Genomic DNA, 13,577 nt, shown 5'->3' with positions numbered 1-13,577 from the left:
ATATTGGCCTTTTAAGAAATAAAACATGTGTAACTGAATAAATGCAACATAGATGGGTTTAATACCAGACACATTTGATAAAAGTTACATTGAACAGTGACAGTTAGAGAACAAACACTGCACATTACACATTACAGTTTATCTATCAAAACGTTAACGAGATCATGTGACTAAACACTGCATCATGTGAGCTGCATAGTTAATCCACTCATGGTTATTGTACCTTGTTTATTAATATAGAAAATCAATATAATTCCTGAATCTACAGTACATGCTATTGTAAATTATAAAAGATATGACCATTTAAAATGTACAGAAACATACAGTGAACCTGAAGTGCATAATAAAACAGTAACAGCATAATGCCCATTACCGATCAGTGAAGGCTCAGGAATCATCAGGATTATCAAGTTAATGGACATACAAAATATTTAGCTGTGCATAGGATCAAACAGGAATCAACAGAGGACAAACCCGACAGATGTTTACACATGTTAAATTTATGTATTTTTACCATAGACTGTATATATAAATGGAGATAGCTAACCTGCTATAGCCACCGCGTTCCAAATAGGAAGTGATCATGGGTGCACTTCCGGCTCCATTGACTCTGGCTCCAATTCACTTTACATTGGAAAAAACTGTGTCCCCTCTCTTTTTAACTGCTGCCGTCAAACCCGTCCTTTTGGTCTTAAAATGTTCGTATTAACCCGCTCTACATGATCCTGGGATTTTAATTTCACTATTGTGTCTCTAAATCAAGATATGAACATTAATAACAAACAAATCAGGCGCCTTCTTTCCCTGAGGTTGCTCACACTAGCGTTAGCAACAGGTTTGATTGACAGTGTTGCTCATAACCTGCTTCCTGCTGAAGCAGCGGTGGGGGCAGGAAGGGGCGTTATCTTCATCAGCCTCGCTCCAGACTGGCTATTTGGTTCATAAAATTCTCACAGTCAGAATTCTAAATATGGAACTTGGCTCCAAATTGACCCCTATAGCTGCTAGCCTGCATCATTTGACTGGAGCCAAACGCTGTGGGTGATATCACACTCACTTAGTCCACTTGTTTACAGTCTGTGGTCTAAATACAAGTTTGTGCAGATAAATGACAATTGAGAACAATTATAACAGGTATTAAAAGTCAATTTTAAGAGCTGTTTTAAATCGTTTTCACATTAATTACATCATGTATCCTTAAACTCCATGTGTCTAGGTTTTTATTTTTAGCATTACCTGAGAGCGAGGATGGCGTCATAGCACTTCCCTGTTCGGCTCACCTGGACATTATGGAAACCGCTCTTGTTCAAAATGGCGATGTACTCGGAGGACGTTCTCTCTCTGCCTTCGGTCTGCACCAGCATGTTCAGAGAGAAGCACTGAGTCATGACAGGTCCCCTTCGGTTCTCAAACAGGAGGGCCTCCACGAGAAGAACACCCCCTCCTGGACACACAAGTGAAGTAAATTAGTGATGGAGGCAGGGTTAAAAACAAAGAAGTGGATAAATCTGAATAAAGAAGTGGACTAAGTGAGTTTGTCGTTTCGCTGAACGCAGCTCCAGTCAAATGAAGATCATTGAGGTTAGCCGTTATAGTGGCCAATTTGTCTGGCCCAGTTCAACATTTAGAATTCTGACTGCGAGTATCATAGCAACCAAAGAGCCAATCCAGAGCGAGGCTGTTGAAGGTAACACCCCTTCCCAACCGCACAGCTGATTTAGCAGAAACGAGACGTCAATCAAACCTCTTGCTAATGCTAACTGGAGAGACTTTGGGGCAAGAAGACACTTGATATGTCTGTTATTAATGCATGGGATAATTGCATCTACCTTGTTTCAGTTCCCTAAAATAAATCTAAAACAACTAAACCAGGAATATATCCAATATTGTACATTCTATAATGAAAACCATGAACTCTGAGTGCTCCAGTTAGCCCGTTAGCTCTTTAGCCCATTAGCCCATTAAGCCTGTTAGTCCTTTTGGCCCTTTAGCCCCTCAGCCCAATAAGCCCTTTAGCCTTTAGAACTTTAGTCTTTAGCCCCTTAGGCCGTTAGCCCTTTAGCCCCTTAGCAAGTCTGTTAGCTCTTTTAGCCATTTAGCCCTTTAGCCCCTTAGCCCTTTAGCCCTTTGGCGCCTCAGCTATTTAGCCCTTTGGCCCCTCAGCTATTTAGCCCTTTAACCCCTTAGCGAATCATGACTCAGGGCAGCAAATTGAGCCCTTTAGCTCTTTAGCCCCTTAGCAAGTCCGTTGCTAATGCTTAGCCCTTTTAGCCATTTAGCCCTTTAGCCCCTTAGCCCCTTAGCTCTTTAGCCCTTTAGCCCCTTAGCAAGTCCGTTAGCCCTTTTAGCCATTTAGCCCTTTAGCCCCTTAGCCCTTTAGCCCCTTAGCTATTTAGCCCTTTAGCCCCTTAGCTCTTTAGCCCTTTAGCCCCTTAGCAAGTCCGTTAGCCCTTTTAGCCATTTAGCCCTTTAGCCCCTTAGCCCTTTAGCCCTTTGGCCCTTTAGCCCCTTAGCTATTTAGCCCTTTAGCCCCTTAGCTCTTTAGCCTTTAGCCCGTTAGCCCCTTAGCAAGTCCATTAGCCCTTTTAGCCATTTAGCCCTTTAGCCCTTTGGCCCTTTAGCCTTTAGCACTTTAGTCTTTAGCCCTTTAGCTCTGTACTTCTTCAATTGTTCACATGTTTGAGTCTGGAGCTTCTGACCTGGTTTACAGACACTGTGGATCCTTCTCAGCAGAGACAGGCACTTCTCCTCAGGCCAGTCGTGAACGATTCGAGCCAAAACAAAGAGATCGGCCAATGGGAGGACATCAGTGAAGAAATCTCCTGCAGATTCAGACAAGCTTAAGAAACACGGTGGAGCCCCAGATCATCTGCGCCGTGATCAAATCTCACCGTTAAAACAAAATAATAAGCCTGTATTGCTACTCAACTATTTATTTATTTTTCTTTTTTTTTCTTCAGGGAAAGACCCAGGACACGCCGTGACAGCTGTCAATCACACTACAAACATGAAGGTTTTGTATTTCCTGAATATAATGATGTCTAGATTTGATCTGCTCTTTTTAATTGTTTTCTTTGTGCAGGGTCTTCAGGTGTTTGGAAAAGTGCTATAGAAATATACATTTATTTTAAAAAGTTAATAATGATAATAATAATGACCCTCTCCTCCGACCCTCTCCCCTGCATCCTCTCCTCTGATCCTCTCTCATCTGACCCTCTCCTCTGCTCCTCTCCCTCTAACCTTTTCCATTCAAACCTCTCCATCGTCTCCCCAGCTCTGCTCCTCTGACCCTCTTCATCTGACCCTCTCCTCTGTTCCATCTGCTCCTCTCCTCTGTTCCTCTGACCGTCTCCTCTGCTCCTCTGACCCTCTTCTCTGCTCCTCTGACCTTCTCTTCTGCGTCTCTGACCCTAAGTTTTCAGATTTGGGGAATTTTCATGAATTCTGACCGCTCTGAAACGTGATGTTGTCATCTTCTTGAGTGAAGTGCTTCTGAGCTGCTTCAGTGACAGACGGCAGGTCAAACACAGTCACAGCAGAGGAGGGGTACTGTCTGCTGACCTCACGAGCCAAGGCCCCAGTGCATCCTGGGAAACACACAGGTCAGTGCAGCGACTGGATCATAGAGTTCAGTGTTAGGGGGAGCTGATAAATATACATCTATGATTTTTCTAATAAACATTGCGATTGTGATAAGATTTGTGTTTTATGTTTTAATAAAAGGGTTCAGGTCAAAGTTCATGTCCAGAAGAAATGACAAAAAACTGAAATCTGAACATCCGACATACACAGGGAGGGCATGCAACACACAGGGACACCTTTATACAGATCTAAACTACAGGGTAAAAAGCTTTTATGCAGAACAAAACTGGGGATGTTGTGGTTTGTAGAGGATATTGTGGCACCTTTACAGCCTGTATAAAATATGTCCAGATGCCCTACCTCCGAGGTCAACGATGGATTTAAAAGGAGCGAGGTCGAACGCCGTGACAATGTCGTGTCCATCGAGAATCCACGAAGAGTTCATCAAACCCATGAACTTCAGCATCTCCTCCTCAGATCTGACACAGGGACAACCAAGGGACAACAGAGAGACAACAGAGGGACAACAGAGAGACAACAGAGACAATAGAGAGACAACAGAGAGACAACAGAGACAATAGAGAGACAACAGAGATACAACAGAGAGACAACAGAGGGACAACAGAGACAATAGAGAGACAACAGAGATACAACAGAGAGACAACAGAGGGACAACAGAGGGACAACAGAGACAATAGAGAGACAAGACAACAGAGAGACAACAGACAGACAATGGGGGACAACAGAGGGACAACAGAGAGACAATCGAGGCACAACAGAGGGACAACAGAGAGACAATCGAGGCACAATAGAGGGACAACAGAGAGACAATCGAGGCACAACAGGGGGACAACAGAGGGACAATAGAGGGACAACAGGAGGACAACAGTGGGACAATGGAGGGACAAGAGGAGGACACCAGAGAGACAAAAGGGGGAAAACCGAGGGACAACATGGGAAAACATGGGGACAACAGAGGGACAACAGGGACAACCAGGGTTCAACAGAGAGACAACATAGGGACAACAGATGGACAACAGGGGGACAACAGAGGGACAACAGAGAGAGAGTGAATACAGGGGGAATAAAGATTAAATAAAGAATAATGATAATAATAAAATAAAGACGACTCAAACATGAAATACTTCAACTGGGTAAATGAGAAGAGGAAACTATTGTAACCATAGACTGTATATATAAATGGACATAGCTAACCTGCTAGCCAGCGCGTTCAAAACAGGAACTGATCATGGGCACACTTCCGGCTCCATCGACTCTCTCTGTAACTGCTGCTGTGAGACTCATTATTTTGGTCTTAAAATGTTCGTATTAACCCGCTCTACATGATCCTGGGGTTTTTATTTCACTATTGTGTCTTTAAATCAAGATATGAACATTAATAACAGACAAATCAGGTGTCTTCTTTCCCTGAGTTCGCTCCAGCTAGTGATAGCAACAGGTTTGATTGACAGCGTTGCTAAACGCTCGCTTCCTGCTAAACCAGCGGTGTGGGCAGGAAGGGTCGTTACCTTCATCAGCCTGGCTCTAGATCGGTTCTTTGGTTGCTATGATACTCACGATTGGAATTCCAAATATGGAACTTGGCTCCAAATTGGCCACTATAGTTGCCAACGCTGTGGGTGATGTCACACTTAGTCCACGTCTTTACACAGTCTGTGGTTGTGATGCTAAAGCCCATTTTGCAGAGGAGGTCTCCTTTAACTATACAAACGTACACAATAATACAGAGGGAAATGGCCTTTACCTGTAGATGGCTTGAAAGATCTGCTCTGATGGAAGCCCAAAAGTTTTCTCATTTTGGTTCTTTCCTTCCCTGAACAAAAGAAAAATTATAAAATTATTAAAATCTTTTATTATCAGATGGCAGATTAGGATAAAAACCACCAACACGTTTCAGCCCTTCGGCCTTCACCAAACTCCAGATTTTTTTTCCCACTTTATATTTGAGACTGGTCCTTACACTGAAGAGCACCAAAAGGACAATTTTACACAATCTCTCCACATTCAAGTAGCTTTTACAGTTTTGAAAGGAAATATCTTTGATTGCATCACAAACTAGAGAAAAACTGATCGATCTGTTGAAAAAAAAAAAAAAAGATTCTAAAACAAACATTGAGTGTCTAATAGTAGATCAGATAAAATAAAAAACACAGCAGTAAAATTACAGTATTTAGACAGAGTTTGGGTCCATTTGTAAGTCGTGTTTATCTATGGGTTTCAGAATGATGAAAATTAGGATTGCTGCCATAGTGAATAACTATATAATTTAAATGGGGAAAAGTTCTCAATTTTTTTTCTTGAAACAGGAAGCTGTAGAGTTACTGACCGGACGGCGTCAGCCATGTTGTTCCACAGAGGGTAGATGGTCTGAGACTGGTACTGGATCATGTCCCACAGAGACTTAGAGCTGCCTCTGGCCAAGTACAGGCTCGACACATCAGTGCTGCTGTACAGAGCTGAAACAGAACAGAGTGAGAACAAGCCCTAGATCCTCTGCACCATCTGACCCTCTCTGTTGTACCATTTGACCCTCTCCTCTGCACCATCTGATCCTGTACCACATATGCACTGTCCTCCTCTGTACCACTCTCCTCCTCTGTACCACATATGGACTGTCCTCCTCTGCACCACTCTCCTCCTCTGTAACACATATGCACTGTCCTCCTCTGCACCACTCTCCTCCTCTGTAACACATATGCACTGTCCTCCTCTGCACCACTCTCCTCCTCTGTAACACATATGCACTGTCCTCCTCTGCACCACTCTCCTCCTCTGTAACACATATGCACTGTCCTCCTCTGTACCACTCTCCTCCTCTGTAACACATATGCACTGTCCTCCTCTGTACCACTCTCCTCCTCTGTACCACATATGGACTGTCCTCCTCTGCACCACTCTCCTCCTCTGTACCACATATGCACTGTCCTCCTCTGCACCACTCTCCTCCTCTGTACCACATATGCACTGTCCCCCTCTGTACCACTCTCCTCCTCTGTACCACTGTCCCCCTCTGTACCAGTCTGTGACAGAGACAACATTATGAACCAGTTCAAATAAATGACGTGTTCAGGTGTAAAGTGACAAATGAACTCCAGATGTTTCCTGTTTGGGCAGAAGCAGAATGTGACAATGTGGAGGGTCAGAAACAGCTGCAAAAATGACTAACAAGGACTGAAAAACACCCACAGAGAAGCATCAGAAAAAACAAAGGCAGAACAAATTGATTATCCTCAGAGTCACTACTAGGAAATATATTAAAACCCATAATGCACTGCTCTCTGATCTGTTCTAATGTTTCCTCATCACAAACAGACCTGGAGTTATGTTTTGTTTTATTCACACATGTTTAATATACAAACCCTGCATATTTAGGCTGAGTTCTTCTGTCAAACTGAAAACACTCTGTTCCACCTTGTGATGTCATCATGTGGTAATGCAGGAAGTGCTCCATTGTGTTTTTAAACTCCATATACCTTCACTATCATTCCAGACCTGGAATTTCAAAATCTCTATTGAACTAAAGGTAAAAGGAGCTATTAAGTTGAAAACTACCACTTCATAATATCACAAGATGAAGTAGAGCATTTGGAGCTTTGGACATGTAGACAGCTCTTTGGTACTTAGGACTTATTGATTTTAGTGTGACTCTGCATAAACCTCATAGAGATTACAGTGGAAGTGGACAGACTGTCCATCTGAGGGAACTGGCCGCTGTCTGAAACCACAAAGACACAACTGTTGTCAGCTGAAAGGATTTTAAGCCATAAGACTAACTCATACTTCACAGCTGATGTCATTAACATTCCCTGGGGGTGGGATGCCAGCTGTAGGCACTGCTCTGTCTGATTCTTTGTTAGACTTTAATCTGAGTTTTGTTTTAACACAATCTGGCCATAAAGAGCTGACTTATCTAAACTACAAAAGGTGAGCTGATTGTAATTTTAAACAAGTCCCTCTCAAATAATATTACAGCCACAAGCTAGCTAGCATTAGCATTATTCAACGTCTTTTTAGTTCGTCACTGTCACTTTTTTGTTGAGAATCAAACTCCTAAACAGGACCATGAACACTCCTGAAAATGTGCCTCTGACCTTTGCCCTCTCTGACCGTTTCCCTCTTTGACCTTTGCCCTCTCTGACCTGTGGCCTGGGTCGTGTCCACCTCCAGGATCTCGATACCGACCAGCGCGTCCAGGAGTCTCTCTGCTCCGTCTGCGCTCAGGTTCAACTGAGCCGCGATCTGACCTGCGCTCAGGGGGTCAGAGGTCAACAGAAGGTCAAACACTCCCAACTCACACGCAGAGAAGATGATCTGAATCAGAGGAGAAAGAAAAGAGAAGAGAGGGATGGAGAACGTGAGGGATCATTTAAGATTAACTGTAATGGGACAGTTTGTATTCTTAACCATAGAGCCAGGGCCCAAAGTAAGACTGTGAGGAACCTCCTGGAGATAGAACACAAACTCACACAACAACAACACAAAACCTACACAAAACCCAAAACCCACCCACACATGAGGAGAACATCCAAACTCTCCACAATAACACCCCTGAACCAACTCAAGTAAAACGATCACATGAACAAATCTACTCAATTTATCAAAGTACCTGTTTAAAATGTACTTTAAGAGTAAAAAGTAAAAGTATTTCTCACAGATTTTGAGTCTTATAAAGCTTCAAATGTACAACAACTGAATCGATCGTTTTTAGTTTTTTTGTTTTTTGTTTATTCAAATTATGAATGTGTTAAAAATAAACCCTCAGGCTTTTCATCAGGTCTCACACAATAACAAGAAATACTTTTACTTTTCAGTCCTGTTCAAAAATGTAGTGGAGTAGAAAGTACAGATAGTGCTCTCAAATGTAAAAGTAAAAAGTATACACTATAAAATATACTCAAGTAAAGTACAGGTACCTCAAATTTATACTTAAGCAGAGTACTTTTACTTTGTTATGTTCCACCACTGCTGCCCCGACACAGAGTATTCATCAGAAAGGATTGAAATACAAGACGACAGAACAGTCCCACCCTCGTGATATGTAGGCCACTGCAGCTACACCTCCAGGCAAAAGCACCTCGAACATAAAATTAACTTGTAAATGGCTTTATTTATTTATTTATTTATTATTAGTAGTAGTAGTAGTAGTAGTTTATTCAGTTATTCCTGCAGTTCCAGTATTGATTTGTGTCTCATTACATGTACAGAACAGGCTCCAGTGAACTTAACAAATTTTTAGCAGGCCTTTCATATGACCAGCAGTAGATAAATTTGAAAACATTTTACAGACTATTAAAAAAATAAGAACACACAGGTCCCATTCGACTGTCAGCTCGTTTCACAGGTGAATCCATTTATTTAACTTGAAAATCCTGAATCCTCCACTGGGAGACAAGTTTATACTTTTAGTTGTTCACAGCAACTTCTCAATTTACTAAAACCTTCCTAAAATGTTTGCTCTTGATCTGGGCGCAGTGAGAGGTTAAAGTCAAAGCCTTTGCAGAGGTCCATAGATGTGTAATATTTGCACCTGTTACATTTGCTTTATAACTTTATGAAGACAATGAACCTTTATATCAAAGTACACAGGTCTAATGTTACTTATATTGTCAGTTCACTCATTATTTACCTTAGAAATCCTGAATCCGTTGAAATACTCCAGGAGTTTAAAGGGATAGTCCAGTTCACTCTGGGAAAGATGTTCTGCCATGATCCTGCCGATCACGGGCTCTAGGAATTTACAAACTTCAAAATACAATCAGAAAACGCATTTATATGATTGATTTATCTTTATTTATCTAATACTTACACCGCTTAACGTTTCTCTTTGCAGATCTGCCCGCTCCGTGCCAACCGCGGAGCAGAGGGGCGCCTTCGTTGCCCAAATTCCGCAGTTTGAGCTTGTTTTTCGGTGTTAAAATGTGCAAAATGTCGAGGGTTCTCGGCGGGGGTTCTCTTGGTGCTTGCGTCCGCGGATCGAGAGCGGAAGAGCAGGTAAAAATGATGGTTCCCCCCCGTTTGATCCGGATGTTTTGGGGATTAAAAAGCAGAGGTTTGTTTCTGACAGTCACGGAGCAACTGCAATTCCGAGTTCATCCGCAGCAGCAGGCGCGCCGCTGCTGCGGAACAAGACAACAGCGCCTGTTGTCTTGTTGATTATTTACATTTTTATTAACATTTATTTACTATATTTTCTTTGATTTCGTTAGTTTGTTATGTTTTAGTTTTTATTATAGGCGTTTTATATTCTATTTAAAAATTAAAATTTTAGTTTGCCTGTTATAATATTTACTATGTTTAATGATGATGATGATGATGATTATTATTATTATTATTATATTATTATTATTATTATTGTTGTTGTTGTTGTTGTTGTCATAAGACTGAATATTGTGCTTGTGTCTGCACTATACTCATAATCTATGGATCATTGTGTTATATTTTGCACATTTTAAATGACAATATTGATCAAAAGCGACTTAAAACATAAAAGAAACAAGTACACTGACTTCCACTTTAGAAAATTGTGGAGCCCAGTGAGGTATTAGGAGCCTTAGTGTTTTTTTTTTTTTATATATATATATATATATATAATTTATTATCATGACACAGTTCTTGCATAAAATTGTCTGAAACTTGGAGCCATGTGTGTTGAAGGAGAATGTGATGTTTTTATTTTACAATAAGGTAATTAGAATGATTTGCAGCCCAAACGAGCCCTGAGCTCTGCCTATTTGGAATGATTCCACGTTTAAGAAGAATACTGCCCTAACCCCTAACCTGTAACCCTAACTCCTAACCCAAACACATCACATCGCATTTTGAGCTTTGTAGATGTAACAGACTAATAATAAAGTGTTACTCAAACATGTGTGAATGAAACAAAACACAACTCCAGGTCTGTTTTTGAGGAGGGAACAGCATTAGAACATGGCCTAAACCTCCATTCCATTGTGTGTAATCTAGGACCTTTAATCTTTGAGGAGTTTTCTGAAGACAGTTCGAGCTGGAATCTGCCGTACATAGTTGGGATTCACTCACTGCTTTAATTTCAATTTTAGAAACAAAGACACTTTGGCAAGGGATCCAAAAGAAGTTGTGAATCTCTTTTATGACGTATGTGGACCACTGCCAAACATTTGACCCTTTAGTCCAAACTGTCCCTTTGGTTGAGATTGGGCAGGGAGGATCATCGTGATATAGACTACACCTAACCCTAAACTGCTCCACTCTGATTATGCAAATGAGGGACATGAGCAGATGGACACTTGGACGCATTGACCCTGCATACCTAACTCTAATTCTAACTCTAACCCCAGAACTTTTACCTGACCCTACCCTAACCATCAGTAGTTCCACTGTGATTATGCAAACACGAGGAGATGGCCACTTCAGCTTAGACCCTTTATCGCTCTGGAGGATCCCAGCGCAGGCCCAGTTTAACTCCATTTATGGGGAGAATGGTTTGAGCCCAGACCAACCCTGAGCTCTGACTATTTGGAATGATTCCACATTTTAAAAGAAGGTGACACTTTATTATTTCAAGACAAATGTGATTTGTAATAAATGTGACATGTTTGGAAGAGAACATGGCTTCCATTGCATTACAATTTTTCTCACTGTGAGTAGATATGCTTGTTACCTATTTATTTACATTTATTTTGGACATTTTTAACACACCAGGACAAAGATACAATTTTTTGTTTTTGTTTTTTAATGCAATCATCTTGAAAGAAGAGGGAACCAAGGTCTAACCCAGGACTAAACCTGGACAGTCCTATGTTTGGTCTTGTTGGTCTCCTCGCTCTTCCCCCGTCTGGAGTCTTGTTTTCTTTGTGTCCCAGGTTCTGAGCCTCTGCAGCAGTGAAGGAGGTCCAGAAGAACTGTCCAGGTCACTGGACTCATTTAAATCAGATGAGCGTCATACCACTTCCACAGGTGAAGGTGGGGTTTCGGGTTTGCATAGTTGCTTTCTTCAGCAGGCGTGATCTCCCAAACACACCCCACAGCTCAGCCGTGGCCTTCATCATGCTCTTCTCCATCAGCTCCAAGGACACAGAGTGGTCAGAGGGCCTCAACTTCTTCATGGAGATGTACTTGCTGAAGTGAAGGGTGCTCTTGAGGAGGTAGTGGACAGTGCCATCTCCTGAGCCATTGTTCTTGTCCTCCTGCTTCTCCTCCTGTTCTTCATCTATTTTCCCTGAAGTGTTGTCCTCATTCCTCTCCTCTGGACCAGCTCCTCTAATTCTTCCTCTGTATCCTGCTCCTCACTGCCCTCATCTGCACCGTCTGAGTGAGAGTCCTCCTCAGTCATTAAGCAATACCCACAGAAATCTCTCTCTGCTTCCACCTCCTACTCAGAGGAACAGCCTGACCCCAGGTCCTCTCCTGCTCCTCAGGTAGGTCCTTCTTACCCTGGTCTCTGTCCTTCAACTCTGGACCTGCTCTGGTGGTTCTCATCTGGTACTTCAGCCTGTTCAGAGCCAAACTCGTTGCTCTTTCTAAGGCATCCTCTATGGTGGCTCCAAACATAGTCACCTTCATATCTCCAGCTTTCACTTTGGCGTAATTGTCGTAACCAAAGATTCAGACTTAGGGTAAAACGTTTATTGAAGTTTATCTACAGACACAGGAATATAAATGAAGGTAGACAGAGCAGACAGTTGGGAGTGGTGTCGTCTTGGAGCATGCCGTGGGTCACAGGGTCAGAGGCTGGGGTGTTCGTACCGGTTGAGGCGAGCTGGATCTGAGACTGAGGTGTTCGTACCAGTCGTGGAGAGCTGGGTTGAAGGTGGAGGTGCAGAGTGGTTCCAAGGACTGGGATCTGGCGAAGAATGAGAAATAATGAGCTGAATACTGAGATAACGTAAACGCAAAACTATACAGAGCCAAGCAGAACAGTCCCACGGTGGATACACGGACGATCTGGAGCTGAGTGTCGGATCCTCAGTCCTTTTGTGCTCCACAGGTGCAGCTTGATTGTTGATGAGCTGGTGTGTAGTGGGAGGAACCAGAATCTCCGCCCAGCGTCCAGACTCAGACACAGAAGGGAGGCGGAAGGACTGCACAAAAACACAAGGCAGACTGGGATCTTGACAATAATACACCGTTGTGGCCTCCACCTGCACCTTCATCTGGTGCTCCTTAGTGAAGTCCGGCAGGGCCTGAATCGATTTTGGCTTTCTCTGTTCTGAGATTTTGGCAGACATTTTGGGCTTTGTTTGCTCTGATCAATGCTCTCTGTTAATATATTTAAATGCATTCTCTGCGTAGTAGCAGTAGTAGCAGTAGTAGCAGTAGTAGCAGTAGTAGCAGTAGTCGCTCTCTGGATGAACAGTTAAATTGTGTCTGAAGTCTGTGCTATTGGACCCTACAGACCTGTGGTGCTGTGATGTCATAATTGTCATGATTGTTTGACTGTTTTACTATGTATTTTCTGGTGTGAGGCTTTAACCTTAAATCTTTATTAATCAAAGAATGTCATGTTTTTATAACTGTTCTCAAGCTTAACCTCAAGTCCTAACCTTAGTAAAGGTTTTCTTTGTTAAATAAATAGAAATAACTAAATAGAATAACTGCTCTAACTGATGTTGTCCCCTAAAACTTGTTCAGAACTTGTTGTGGAACCATTTTCAGACAATATTTTTATAACAGGTATTGTGATTAGATTGTGTGCATTATCACAGGGAGGGCATCTGACACACAGGGAGGGCATCTGACACACAGGGAGGGCATCTGACACACAGGGTTAAGTGGTTTCTTGTCTTGTTTAAAGCACTGACCCAGCCGTCACCTCTATGTGATCATCAAAAGTGCAGAACAGTGAAGTTCATTACCCGAGAATAATATTACTCAAGTAGAAGTACAAAGTGTGGTCCAAGAAATTACTCAAATACTCAAGTAAAAATGAAAAAGTATTTGGGAAAAGTACTACTAAAGATTAGGGTCAGGGTAACTGTAACAATAATATAATTTGA

The 13,577-nt window shown here is 42.2% G+C and overlaps 1 protein-coding gene across 2 annotated transcripts; it reads right to left on the bottom strand.

The window, feature by feature from the left end:
• Positions 1–38: 38 nt before the first annotated feature.
• Positions 39–9,706, bottom strand: asmt2 (acetylserotonin O-methyltransferase 2). Of its 2 annotated transcripts, none has more exons than XM_033988160.2 (9): positions 9,410–9,706; positions 9,230–9,345; positions 7,743–7,914; positions 5,930–6,059; positions 5,348–5,416; positions 3,943–4,061; positions 3,450–3,587; positions 2,700–2,822; positions 39–1,444 (listed from the first exon to the last, which is right to left on the bottom strand). In XM_033988160.2, exons 2-9 carry the CDS (start codon positions 9,308–9,310, stop codon positions 1,233–1,235), a joined length of 1,044 nt encoding a protein of 347 aa, XP_033844051.1. In that variant the 5' UTR covers positions 9,311–9,345; positions 9,410–9,706; the 3' UTR covers positions 39–1,232. The 2 variants fall into 2 exon arrangements, with proteins under 2 accessions (XP_033844051.1, XP_055087170.1); XM_055231195.1 differs by having other exon boundaries at positions 9,230–9,330.
• Between the last annotated feature and the right edge of the window lie 3,871 nt (positions 9,707–13,577).

The sequence above is a fragment of the Periophthalmus magnuspinnatus genome, chromosome 22, assembly GCF_009829125.3.
Source record: "Periophthalmus magnuspinnatus isolate fPerMag1 chromosome 22, fPerMag1.2.pri, whole genome shotgun sequence".
NCBI classification, from domain to species: Eukaryota; Metazoa; Chordata; class Actinopteri; order Gobiiformes; family Gobiidae; genus Periophthalmus; species Periophthalmus magnuspinnatus.
The sequence above is the reverse complement of the archived record's forward strand: the minus strand, read 5'-3'. Positions and strand labels throughout refer to the sequence as shown.